This window comes from Seriola lalandi, unplaced genomic scaffold (assembly GCF_002814215.2).
Source record: "Seriola lalandi dorsalis isolate HSWRI2012SDOR001 ecotype SW California unplaced genomic scaffold, Sedor1 jcf7180002054256, whole genome shotgun sequence".
Taxonomy (NCBI): domain Eukaryota; kingdom Metazoa; phylum Chordata; class Actinopteri; order Carangiformes; family Carangidae; genus Seriola; species Seriola lalandi.
Window position 1 is genome coordinate 1194689 of NW_019524809.1, and position 13162 is coordinate 1207850.

General features: G+C 37.9%; 2 protein-coding genes across 4 annotated transcripts; both read left to right on the forward strand.

Moving 5' to 3' along the window:
- The first annotated feature begins 1246 nt into the window (after positions 1 to 1246).
- Positions 1247 to 5397, forward strand: chmp1b (charged multivesicular body protein 1B). Its single transcript, XM_023404625.2, has 8 exons — positions 1247 to 1422; positions 2931 to 3028; positions 3142 to 3288; positions 3424 to 3492; positions 3573 to 3680; positions 3780 to 3823; positions 4269 to 4341; positions 4615 to 5397. Exons 1-8 carry the CDS (start codon positions 1407 to 1409, stop codon positions 4657 to 4659), a joined length of 600 nt encoding a protein of 199 aa, XP_023260393.1. The 5' UTR covers positions 1247 to 1406; the 3' UTR covers positions 4660 to 5397.
- Positions 5398 to 7357: 1960 nt separating this feature from the next.
- Positions 7358 to 11376, forward strand: rraga (Ras-related GTP binding A). Of its 3 annotated transcripts, none has more exons than XM_023404860.2 (10): positions 7358 to 7484; positions 7811 to 7933; positions 8844 to 8943; positions 9041 to 9107; positions 9204 to 9426; positions 10181 to 10276; positions 10359 to 10481; positions 10588 to 10679; positions 10778 to 10893; positions 11014 to 11376. In XM_023404860.2, the coding sequence occupies exons 2-10, from the start codon at positions 7907 to 7909 to the stop codon at positions 11115 to 11117; spliced, it is 948 nt and encodes a 315-aa protein (XP_023260628.1). In that variant the 5' UTR covers positions 7358 to 7484; positions 7811 to 7906; the 3' UTR covers positions 11118 to 11376. The 3 variants fall into 3 exon arrangements, with proteins under 3 accessions (XP_023260628.1, XP_023260630.1, XP_023260629.1); XM_023404862.2 differs by having other exon boundaries at positions 7362 to 7411; XM_023404861.2 differs by having other exon boundaries at positions 7365 to 7484; positions 7767 to 7933.
- Positions 11377 to 13162: the final 1786 nt, after the last annotated feature.

Sequence of the window (13162 nt, forward strand, 5' to 3'; positions counted from 1 at the left end):
GTCATACAGCCACTGAATGAAGCATCACTCGCTTGCTCTCTTTCCTTGTGTGACAAAACGACACAAAATGCACCACTTTAGGTGGCGTTTAGTGTCGTGACTTTCAAGAAATGTTTTATCATGAAGCCTGGTCAATGGAATATAGAACAATTACACACTATAATATTCAGCCAATAGATCTGGAGACATACATGTTGATGGGCATTTTTAAAAGCTGCCATGGCCAACACCATTTTGCACAGGCCATTGGTTCTGTAATGTTTCACTACAGCCATTATATCTTGTCCTCTGAACTCAAAATGTTGCTCATTTAGCAACTAACTAAATCACTAGTTAGTTCATAAAGCCCAGATTCTGTATTCCATGGTACAATTATAATCGTGGCAATATATGAATGCAGTTCATAAGTTGACAGCCAGCCTAAGTAAATGAACAGGCTGATATTATGACTGAAACTGTCTTATATACTGGGGGGGAAACAGTACGGTTATCTGCGTTTTGCCAGAATGACACACAATAATACAACAGTCGCGCAATTACAAAAAAGAAAAAAAACTCACCTGGTTTCTGGATAAATAAAAATGGGAAGTAAAGCCAGAGCAGCAACACAAGAAAAATAAATAAACAGTGAGATACCCAACAGGTTTATCCGACCCCGTTGGAGAGGTTGATGCTGAAGTTAACGCGGACAGTTTCCTCTCAGCACAGAAGCACTGTTTCCATGGCAATCAGGCGTCACGAAATTTACGGTAAATCACGACGCTCAGTCTCTCTCTAAATACCCAGCGACGGTCACTCAAGTTTTAAATAAGCATTGTATGTATGTCATCCAAACAGTTGGATAAAGTTTGACTTTTATTGGTGGAGCACACCGACATGTCATGCTGAACTACCGGCGTGCCACCGCACTGCCGAGATGCTGTTGCGGGGTGAACATCACATCAGACGGAGTGAGTCATCCTCTCTCCCCGCCGTGATCCACACCGTAAATCTAATCATCAATCAGCCGCTTTCACCGCCCACCACTCTGCCTGCTAAGACACCACATCCACTTTTATCTGCCTGTATCCACTTACACATAAACAACAACGCAAACGCACCGATAAAAACGTTAGCAGTGCCGTGTTATAGTGTTAACGGTTAGTTTTTTTTTCTTCTCTTCATTCACATTTTGCTAGGGGGAGGGTGGCAGCTCCCTCGTGACGTCGAATGGAATACCGCCACCACGTGACAATGACGTTGTTCATATTTTGGTAAGACATCAGGAAGTGCGAGTGAAGGCGAAGACCGAAACCCAAAAGGCTGAAGTTTCACTGAAAACTTTAGCTTTATTTAACTGTCTTTTTGTGGACTGTCCGTAAGGATTCGACCGAGTAACTGTTGGATTCACCAGGAGCAAACTGAAGATGCCGAGCATGGAAAGTATCCTTTTAAAACAGTCATGAGAAGGGGAGGTGAGACTGTGGTGTAATGTCAATACGAAGGCTCAGAGAGCAACCACAGCGCGGTAGTTTATGTCGAGGCTGGAGAGATTTATGTGTGTCAGACACATAATACAATACTTAATAGGTTACATATCCACCAAAGGCACAGGAGTTGCATTATTGAATAACCTGGACACGTTTTAGTCAATTCCAGGCGTCGTTAAATAGGAGAGAGACGGGCTGAGGGCCTGGGAACCGTCGTTTGTAATGGCTGGAAATACCCAACACCTGAGACAGGGTAATACACACTGTAACCTCGCAGTCAGGGTGTTGTTTAATACTCTAAATAATAAAGGCAAGAACTGATTTGTTTTTTATCTGGTAGTCCTATCATGACTGTCTTTGATTTGACACACATGAAGGTTTCACAGGAACCGCAAAACATAGTCAAAGGGAAACTCCAATAAAACCAGTTACATAACCTTTATTCGTCACTGCAGGTATTTCATGTCGTAAATTATAGCTATTTTTGAAGCCAATATTGAAATTAATAATTGGGAGTTTAAAGTTAAAAAATTGGGAGTTTTGGGAGGGTTTTTTGTTGTTTTTGTTAGTCTAGTCTAGTCTATTACTCTAGCTCTACTTTAAACCTGTTATGGTAAGAACGTAACAGGAACGTAGACCCAAGGTTGGATTAATAAATTGAAGCAGACAGTTGTCCTAGACTCCTACACTCTTGGGGCGCCTAGAAAGCTCCAGATTTAATATGGAAGATATTTTCTGGTAATTTTAATTAATTACAAGTTTGTAGGGATGCTTCACCATGCTTCACCGATCCACCTGATACTGATTCAGATACCTGAACTCAAGGTTATGATATGAGACCAGTGCTCTCTTTCAGCTAAATTCACAATCTTTATACCTCATAGAGCACAATATTTTTTATGCACATTAAACATGACAGAATGTAACTGATGGCAGAAACATGGAATATTATAATGACATTGACAGAGAAACTGTTTTAATTTGAATTGGTCACATCATGTCTGATCCATCCACTTTATTTGATCAGCATTGCTGCCAAAAACAGTCTTTTGGATCCGATTTCAGAGGATAGCCATCTTACAGATTAGTGCAACGCTGCAAATTTGTCTAGTAATATGGTATGGACCACTCAAATAGAGTATAAACTGAAGTGATAGGGCATTAGGGTAACTTAATACTAAAAAAATGCTGCTTAAACAAGTTACCACAAACTAATTACTAAATGATGTATACACAGCTAATTTTTGTAGTATGGTCTTAACCAAACACATTTCGAGCAGTTCTTACAGGATTTGAGTTGAGAAAACTAAGAGAACCACCACCATCTTCTCATGCCATGCTCACACAAAACAGTTATATTATATTTAAATTATATTCAAAGTTAAACACAGTTATTGAAGTGGTCATCCAAGGTTGCTTGTTTTTGTTTGGACTTTGTTCTTCTTTAACCTCACATTTCAGAAAATCTATTCAATTTAAAATTTGCTGCCAAAGAACTCCAAAGAAACTCCAAGAAATGTGACAAAGAGGAAAAAATAGAGAAGGCTAAAGTCAAGAAAGTAAGTTCCACTTTTGAAGCCAGTCATCAAGATAACACATTATGGGGGGCCTTGTGACTGGTGTTGGCTGCATAAGATTTTACTGAAGCACTTTTTGTGTGTGTCGTCTCTAGGCCATCCAGAAGGGGAATATGGAAGTGGCCAGGATCCATGCAGAGAACGCCATCAGACAGAAGAACCAGTCTGTGAACTTCCTGAGGATGAGCGCTCGGGTAGATGCGGTGGCAGCAAGGGTCCAAACTGCAGTTACAATGAACCAGGTATATTGAAAACAGGGTCACTGCAAACTGTTGTAAGCCTAGAAAAATCTGTTACAGGCTGAAGATTAGCATTTCAGACTAAAGAAAGCTTGTTTTTTTTAATTTCTGTTTTAATGATGGTGTTTCTTTTCACAGGTCACAAAATCTATGGCTGGAGTGGTGAAAGGCATGGATGCCACTCTGAAGAGTATGAATCTGGAAAAGGTAGAGTGTTATTTACACATGAAAATAATATTGTCTTTTCTCTTTGAGTTATCAAACAATTCATTAACCTTTTTTTCCAGATTTCAGGTCTCATGGACAAATTTGAACACCAGTTTGAAACTCTGGATGTTCAGACGGCCCAAATGGAGGACACCATGAGCAGCACAACAACACTCACGACACCACAGGTACGTCTTGGATCTACTCTCATAATATTTCTTGTTGTCTGACAGTGATTTAAACACAAAGGCATTCACTGTATATCTAATGGCGAATGTGTTTTTCAGAATCAAGTGGAGTCACTACTGCATGAAATGGCAGATGAAGCAGGGTAAACTTTTCATTTTTTTTCTAAGTATTGTTTGTGAAATAATGTTAGTTCACTTATATTCCTAACACTAACATGCCTAACTAGCACTTACTATGCACTTTCAGTGCACTTCTTTACATGATCTCCTTGCACTTATTGAATAAATGTAACACCCAGTACTTACACCAAGGCCTCCTACTGCACTGAAGGTTTAGTGTTGTCCCTCACTTTTATGTCACTTTGGATAAAAGCATCTGCCAAATGAGTGAATATAAATGCATTTACACAGGGAATGCATTCACAGAGTACAGGCATAGATCAAAGTGTATATTGTGGTATATTTCAAAGAATTTCATAGACATATAAGGATTGATTTAGACAGCGTTACTCAGTATAGTATAAGCAACAACACTGTGTCTGTAGTCTGAAAGTAAGTTTTAAATGTTGCTGTGTGCATTATATTTAGACTTGACCTGAACATGGAGCTCCCTCAGGGACAGACAGGATCAGTGGGTACCAGCGTGGCCTCTGCAGAACAGGTACACTTGCTTTTCACAACATCTTTGTTTTACAGTCAGGTAACATTTGGCACAGATAACCTTAAGTACATAAAAACCTCACCACTGTTCCTGCTACATGAGCCTGATTACTTATAAAAAGTGTAAATTATAGGTTTAGTGAAAAAGACACAGGTTTTTGTGTGATTCCAGAAAAGAGATTTAAACTGTATTTGTTGATGAAATGTGTTCTCCAAATAACCCATGTACATCCTCCTCACCTATACCCCTCTCTTTGCTCTCTCTTATCCAAAGGATGAACTCTCTCAAAGGCTCGCCAAACTCAGAGATCAAATGTAAAGGACGGCGGTCATCCTTTACATTGGAGTATTTCAGGTGGACTAGCGCCATAATGCAGAGCGCAAAAAACACCTGTACACTACCTGAATATAACTCCCAAACACCTTTTGATTTACATCATGTCCTCTCCTCTCTTTACATCTCATGTGTCTCTCTTGAGGAGCTACTGTATCATTGTTTTTTGTTTTTTTGCCCTTGTTGGTTCTGTATTGATGATATACTCACAGCAATTACAATTATTCTTTGGACACCTTACACTAACAAAACTGCTGGGTATGGAAAATGTATGTATTTCTTAAGCATATATAATTATCAATAAAGAAGATCCAATTTAGCTTTATTTTTAATTATGCACACTTAAGAAGACCACACATTAAAATAATTTGGATTGCAGAAATTATTACCCTGTATATTATTTATAAACCAATTTCATATACTTACGGTGTTTGAGCTTAAGGCTTTGGATGATAGAATTCAGTTTTTGCGTGATTGCAGAAAACATATATGCATTTACTCTTCCTGGTATCAGAGTGTGAAAGACCTTCCCCCATACTGGTGATAGACTTCTTGAGTTGTTTTGTTGTATTTTACTTCTGACAAATATTTTAAGAAGATAGTGGATGATTAGCCCATATGTTTGTCTGGTCATCTTAAATGTTTTCACTGATTGTTTGGGAAGGGGTTACAGTTTGGAGATTAGATACAGAAAATAAACAATAAAATTTTATAATACTTTTATCTCTTTGCCTTTTCAATTAATGTATCCTTTTCAGTAATTCCATATAAACATTTGTTCTGTCTGTTGTGAAATGTGTATTTTCTAAACACAAATTCACATAATGTATATCCTCGGCTCTATGACATCTCAGCAATTGCAGTGTGTTTTTCTGTTGTAGTATGGGCACATAAAACTGTCTGAGTGAAAAGGAGATGAAAGGTGTCATTAATCAACATTATGTAGGTACCAACATTTCTAGGTAAAAAAAAAAAATACTTAGACCCCAACAGCTGAGATTAAAAGTGCAGTCAGTATTGACTATTCATATCCTGTCTGAAATTTGATGCAAATACCTAAATATGTAATATGTTCTCTCCTTGCCTCAGTGTGAGATTTCCAAATGCAGATTATTTCTGACCACATCATTGCCAGTGATATATCGCATTTTCTCCTTAACCCAAAGGAGACAAGTGGTCCAAATTGACTGCTCCCTCTCTCTATCCCTGTCTCCTGCTCTCTCTCTCTTACTTCAAAACAATCTTGAATTTTCTGCTCCACTGCATGCAGATGAAATCAGAGCTAATGCATCACTGTGGGCTTTAAGACATGCATTTCTATTCAAGAAAAACACCTCAGACTTCTCTTCGTCTGGATCATATTTACTGAGAGAGATGTCATTTGCATGAGCTGCAGGGCAATGAGAATGCTGTTGTCAAAGCCGGTTATTCAAGTATTTCATGATTACGGGAGTTATGCATTAATAAGCAGACTTTCTATAATGAAGGACAACCCTAGTAAACTGTATAGATAAAGTAGGTGAAATGTTTGCAAGTATGCAAAATCTTGCAGTGTTGATGAACTAGTGCACATCATTTATTTCTCTGGTCTCTTCCTTTGACAGAATATTGCTCAAACAGCACATTTTGCTCGTAAGATGTAATCATACCATGTGCACAGAACCACATGTAAATGAGAGTGCAAAGTCCATGGTTGTCTTAGTGTACAGTGAAGCCTTGCTGCTGCTGATCTGAATATTAACTGGTCCTATACAACTAACACTTTTTATTTTATTAATTTAATTTAATTTACGTGTTCATTCATTCTCTCGTGATCACAGTAAGAAATGAAAACTCAACATTCGTGAGTTGGAAAAATACAGAGGTATGCTGTCACAACAATCAATATATTGCAATATATACTAACCCTCGTGGAAGTGTTATCCACCGCATTTTGTGGGGTGCGCAGAATATTTTATTTTGAAAGTGTTTTCCGGACGTGGTAGTCACAGTGTGACGTTGGTGTTGACGATGTAGTGAGTTAATATGTAATCATGACTGCTCACTGCCCTCTGGTGGCTCCTGTCAGGAACTGCAGCACTGTATTAATTTCAGTATATTCATTAATACCAATATGTGAATGACACTAGTGTGGCTATCATGACTATTGTAATGTATTTGCGATAAGTATCAATTGCAAGTTGGTTTGATCACTATTTTCGCTTGTTCGCAGGCGTGATAGCATAGTAACACTTCCTGTGCACCCTTTCAAAATAAATTGAGATGTGAAAAGAAAATTGAAATGTGAAAAGACTTCTCTATGGAAGGCATCTGAGTGCCTTTAAAGGCGTATAACAGAAATACAATTTCTTTAAAAATAATATTTGAATCGACAGTTGTATGCAGTATGCAGTTTTAAATTCAAATTCGTTAATATCGACTCAAACAAAACTATTTTAACACTTCATAGAGGAAGAGGAGAAAGAAAACACAGGGTTTCTATTCTCTGGGTAGTGTCTGTTAGGCATTTAACTCTCTGCCTCAACTCTACTTCAACCTTATAACTGCCCTAACCTGAGTTTTGATCTATTTATAACCTTAATCTAACCATAAACATGTAATCCGTCCGTGATTTTAGTGGTGAAAACAGCACAAGACCTGTCAGACAAAACTCAGGGCAGAGAGCCCAAATCACTTCATGTGACTTTGTCGTAAACAGGAAGCAGCTGATCTTGACTTCACTGCCTGTTTCCACCAAGTAATGTGTACAACTGTATTCTTGAAACCAATTAAAAAACATAGTCTAAAGCTGCTTGAATATAAGTAACGGGGTAAGCAGACGATACACCGCTGAATTTTAACTTAGGTAGTTAGCCGTTTAGCCTGGCTAGGATACCTGACATGTATCTGGACAGTCTGTCGTGCTAGCTAAGTTAGCATTAGCTTAGGTGTTTATCCGGAACAGAGAAAATAGTTATAAATTAACATGAGTAAGATGTTTATATATTCCTCTGTGTCTGCTAAGCTAACGATAAAGTTAAACATTTGGACTTGTCCATCATTTGAGAGTTCAAACGTGTTCTCTGTAGTCACATGGTTTTCTGCTTCATCAGAGCTAAGTGGCAGCTAGGTGAAAATATTTGTGTCTGCTCCGCAGCTGAAGGAGAGGAAGGGGAGAGCTGCAACAGACACCGACTGAAGTCATCTGACCTGCAGCTCACTGAAATACTCTACACCGTGTCTGTTGAGGGGGATGTCAAGCACAGCAATGAAGAAAAAGGTGACGCAGCAGTAAAATCACTGGTTGTTTGTAACATCACAAGCTGTGGTGAAGTACATTTACTCATGTGCTGTACTTCAATACAGTACTGTTTCATGCTTCTACCCAGTCTTTCAAAATGATAAGCATTTAGCTATTTTCCAATGCCCCAAAGTGATTCAGGAGGCTGTATTCATAAACATTCAAAAATGTACATGTTGATATGCAGTGTTTGGTATTTTAGTGTTTCAGTCCCTCCATAACCAAAAATCATGAGTCAAAGGGATTGCTCAACGATTGCTTGCCAGGAATTGTAATAACTTTGTAGGAAAGTTCTCACATCTTTTCTGCACTTTCAGCACAAATTACACATCATCAGTTTCATTCTCTAAATTAATTTTTTTCATTTTAAGCAGCCTGATGAGAAGTTTAACATACTATAATGACTTATTAGGCACAATTAAGATTCATTATCTTTAATGTGTCTGTTTTTGGCAAATCACTTAAATTCACTTAAAAGTTAAAGAAATGTGGTATTTCTTCCCCAAAATTATGTTTATGACAGCATGGAGAATTATTTGAAGCAAAATTTTACACTGTTGTGTGGAGATATAGATTTTACAGAGAATAAACAGAAATCAAAACAAAACAATGTACATGCTTTTTGTCAAATATTTATCATACATGTAAGATCTTATGTACAAAACACAGAATCAGTTAATACAATATTGCACATTGTTTTACATTAAACAGTGTAAAGCTGTTGAAATTAGCTTCCTCTCCACTAGCTACAACATCCTAATGGAATACTTTTACATCATGGATTTTCTGTTTTTCTTTAAGTCTGAATATTTCTTTGACTATCCTTCACACAAGTAGAGAGTATAGACAATTTTAGTGATGGTCAAATCTGTTGCATTTATGCTTTCAGGTGCTACTGATGGGGAAAAGTGGGTCTGGAAAGACCAGTATGAGATCAATCATCTTTGCCAATTACATAGCTCGAGACACACGCCGCCTTGGAGCTACAAGTAAGGGCACTGAAAGCACATGAAGATGATATTTTGATCCCAAGTGTTTCTTTAATCTCATCTAAAAAAATTCTTGTCATTCTTTTGTTCAATGAAGTTGACGTGGAGCACTCCCATGTACGGTTTCTTGGCAATCTGGTTCTAAACCTGTGGGACTGTGGAGGGTAAAGTACATCTCTCTTTTACTTTAATTCATAGTGTTTTACCAAATCTGATAAACCCCCGTTAAACACTGCTCTGTGCTCTTCTCTACACATCAGACAGGACACGTTCATGGAGAACTACTTCACCAGCCAGAGGGACAACATTTTCAGAAATGTAGAGGTGCTTATTTATGTATTTGATGTTGAGAGTCGCGAGCTGGAGAAAGACATGCATTACTACCAGTCGTGTCTGGAAGCCATCCTGCAGAACTCCCCTGATGCCAAAGTGTTCTGCCTCGTGCACAAAATGGACCTGGTGCAGGAAGACCAGAGGGACTTGGTGAGCTTTACCTGACATTTTATACATAATTCATGTGAAATGCTGTTCCTCTGTCACTTTCACATTGTTGCTTTCTTTGTCATGTCATGTTCACACAATCACCAGAAACCTTGCTGCTACTGTCCTCCTTTGGTGAATGTGGTGCCCTATAAGTATATTCAAGTAATTCTAGCTAAAAGTGATGGTTGTCCCTGTGAAAATGAAATTAATTAATACATTTATGAAAAAAGTAAATGAATAAAATAATAATGATGTTTTATCTTTTTACCTTTCTCACAAAAGTAATTCTTACATAGAAATAAGTTATCAATTGAAAGTGGTCACCCAGTCATGACACTGTGAGCAAAAATCAGTATCCCATAATATTATTCCTACAATTTCACAGCTGTCAAGGCTACTGACAACGTCATGTATGCATCAGATAATGATGATGATGTTGTTTTAAATATGTTAAATTATTTTAGCATTAGCAATCATTAAGTTCCATCATTAAGTGGCACAAAGGGGGAAGGTGCAGAATGAAGGTTAGTAGAAAGATAGAAAGATAAAGTTAATATTAATTTAATTGCAATTAATGTTAATTGTAATGATCTATCATTATCAATTAAAAATAAAATCATTACTTTAGTAAGTAGTTAATTTATGTATCCAATTGTTTTTGATGTTGGACTACAGGAGAATACAGAAAGCTAACTGCTTCATGTCCTTGGTTTCCTGTGACCCAATGACTCTACTGTGTTCACTGTCTTTACAGATCTTTAAGGAGCGTGAAGAAGATCTGAAGAGACTGTCCAGACCTTTGGCTTGCACGTGCTTCAGGACATCGATCTGGGACGAAACCCTGTATAAGGTTTTGAATCTGCCTGGCTGTATGTTGAATTGTTAGCTGATAAAGTGGATAGTCTAAGACACATTTTTACTCATCTTTGCAGGCCTGGTCTAGCATAGTGTACCAGCTCATCCCGAACGTCCAGCAGCTGGAGACAAACCTGAGAAATTTTGCACAGATCATTGAGGCAGATGAAGTTCTTCTGTTTGAGAGAGCCACCTTCCTGGTAAGAGCAACTGCTTCCTGTGGCATGACAGCTTCTGGGCAGAAAATCTGGATCTAGAAATGAAAGTCTTTTCTTTCTTATTTTCCATGGTGCTTTGCAAATGCAGGTGATCTCTCACTATCAGTGCAAAGAGCAGCGCGATGCTCACCGGTTTGAGAAGATCAGTAACATTATTAAGCAGTTCAAACTCAGCTGTAGGTAAGTTCACTCTGCAAAAACATCACCTTTACTGCCCTATTCACCTGCAGCATTTTTATGATGTTTCTGATTTTTAAAAAAATATATTTTTATTCCAGTAAACTTGCAGCCTCTTTCCAAAGCATGGAAGTGAGAAACTCCAACTTTGCGGCCTTCATTGACGTCTTCACCTCCAACACATATGTCATGGTCATCATGTCAGACCCATCCATTCGTAAGTAGTGAAGAGCCATTCTCTGCCTTGAGTGTATAGTTAAGAAACCAACTCAAAATAATAATAATAATAATATTAATGATAATAGTAATAATAATGATCCATGTGTTTATTTTCTAGCATCTGCAGCCACTCTCATCAATATCCGTAATGCTAGGAAACACTTTGAGAAGTTGGAGCGGGTGGATGGACCCAAGCACAGCCTGCACATGCGAATGCGCTAGCTGGCGCATTTGTCCCAGTGGATACTCTCAGCCAATCAGTGCACAGACCACAGAAGGCATGTTGCGGCCTTCCACCTTGCCGATACATATGAGCAGCCCTGCACCGTTTCTCTATATTTTCACATTCAATCACAGTTATTACGAGAGAAATCATATTTTCTTTTGGTCTAATTTCTACAGTATCTTGAACAGTGATCCTTTCTGTTGAAATATTTGTCCTAACTTGATGCATTAAAGAAAAAATGTATAGTTGTGCTTATTATGGAGGCGGCTACCTTTGCTGTCACACTTTGTCATACACGGTAGATACATTCACTTCATGCAATGCGTGAATCCCCGTGATCGGGGGATGTTATCCCCAAATTTGATTTTCAGATGCAGTTTGTAAGCTGTTACTCTTTGACAGTACAAACAATATAGTTATATTCAAAAAAATATCATATGTGATGTGTTTTTTCTGCTTTTATATTTTGAAAGTCCTCACCACTTGATCCACATTTACAAAAACATCATATTTATGGTGGTACATGTTTTAAACAGATCTACATATTGGTACATATTTACTTCCTGTACAAACTATCCTGCTTTGATAAGGTTCATGTTATTTCCTCTATTCACTACAATGCCCATGCACATAAGACCCTATTAACACTGCACCAGTTGTCCTGTACACATGGCACATGGTGGCAAAAGTGTGTAGGGGGTTGGTTGGAGCTGCGTGGGAGGGGACATGATAATGCAGTGCACCTGTTAAGCAAGCTGAATGGAACTGACAACAGTGTATGTGCAGATGGAGCAGCATGTTCATTTCAGTGAATTTAACATGACAGCTGCATGTAGTGCAAAGTGAATGTCCTATGTTGGTACTGTATATAAGTATTACTCTGCAACATTAAATATTCACAACTACATAAGCAACAATTAAGGTTATAAACATCTCCAGGTATTTATTGAGAATTTAACACCCAAAAACTCATCTAATCTACTTTATCAGGACTTTGTGGGATTGGTTTGAGTTCAACACGTGTCATCAGATTGTGATTCAAATGTTGGTAAATTCTGATTGGTGCACAGAAATACATGACATCACTGCTTACCAAATCTCATTGGACTGTTGGCAAACACTTTATTCTTAACATAAAGGATCTGGCTCCAAGATTATAAAGATTCCTGTTGAATCCAATCCGTAAAAAGGCTGAAAATATGTATCAGTGAAATACGCCTGAAACACTCAAACTGAGCTGTTGCTGTGCTGCTTAAATCACCAGTGAAGGGCTGCGTTTCTTCAGTCTTTTGAGATACACTGCTGTGATTGGTCGAGTGTTTTGTTATTGTCCCTTAATTTGATAGATTAGTATGAGTTAATACTTCTTTTTATTTCAAGACTGATCTATATTCAATAATGTGTTGCGCCCAGACAGGCAGACTAAATGTTGTGCCATTCAGCCACCACACATATCTAACACATATCTGATTTCCGTGATTTGAGGGACAAAATTGGTTGTAAAATGAAAGATTTTTACAAGTCTAGATTACAAAAAAATTATTGTTTCAACCCAATTTCAATTATATTTTTCAATTAAGTCGACTCTTGCATAAAAATATAGGATTACATTACATGTAACAATGATGATATGTGACCTGGAAGTCAAACATTAAACTTTTCCATCAAATGTAGCCCATATATAGATTATATATTTGATCTCATACTAAGGTTATATTTAGGCCAAGATGGCAATCTTCATATGCTGTTGTCAAAACGTTTAATATTTGAGTCTATCAGGAGCTATATCTGTCATTTGTTTCTAATATCGTACAAAAGCGAGACCAATGCATTAACCAGCTTACAGAAGGTAACTGGAGATTTTAGCACTTTAGCCCACCCACTCCTTCAGGGACTGCAGGGGATATGCACTCACTACCTCCTGCCTCTTTATTATAGGCAGCTCTGCTGCAGAAGCATTGTTCCAGCTCTGCTTATCATCACTGCTCATGTGGTTGACTTGTATCCTGGAATGTTGAGGCTGAATAACTGGAAAATCCCC

Bases quoted from the DNA above. Each gene is read 5' to 3' on its own strand.
- rraga (XM_023404860.2), top strand. From the start codon at position 7,907: ATGTCAAGCACAGCAATGAAGAAAAAG. The intron at 9,108-9,203 runs GTAAAGTACATC...TCTACACATCAG, and splicing joins AACCTGTGGGACTGTGGAGG to ACAGGACACGTTCATGGAGA. The intron at 10,894-11,013 runs GTAAGTAGTGAA...TTTATTTTCTAG, and splicing joins CATGTCAGACCCATCCATTC to CATCTGCAGCCACTCTCATC.
- chmp1b (XM_023404625.2), top strand. The intron at 3,493-3,572 runs GTAGAGTGTTAT...CTTTTTTTCCAG, and splicing joins AGAGTATGAATCTGGAAAAG to ATTTCAGGTCTCATGGACAA. The intron at 4,342-4,614 runs GTACACTTGCTT...TCTTATCCAAAG, and splicing joins GCGTGGCCTCTGCAGAACAG to GATGAACTCTCTCAAAGGCT.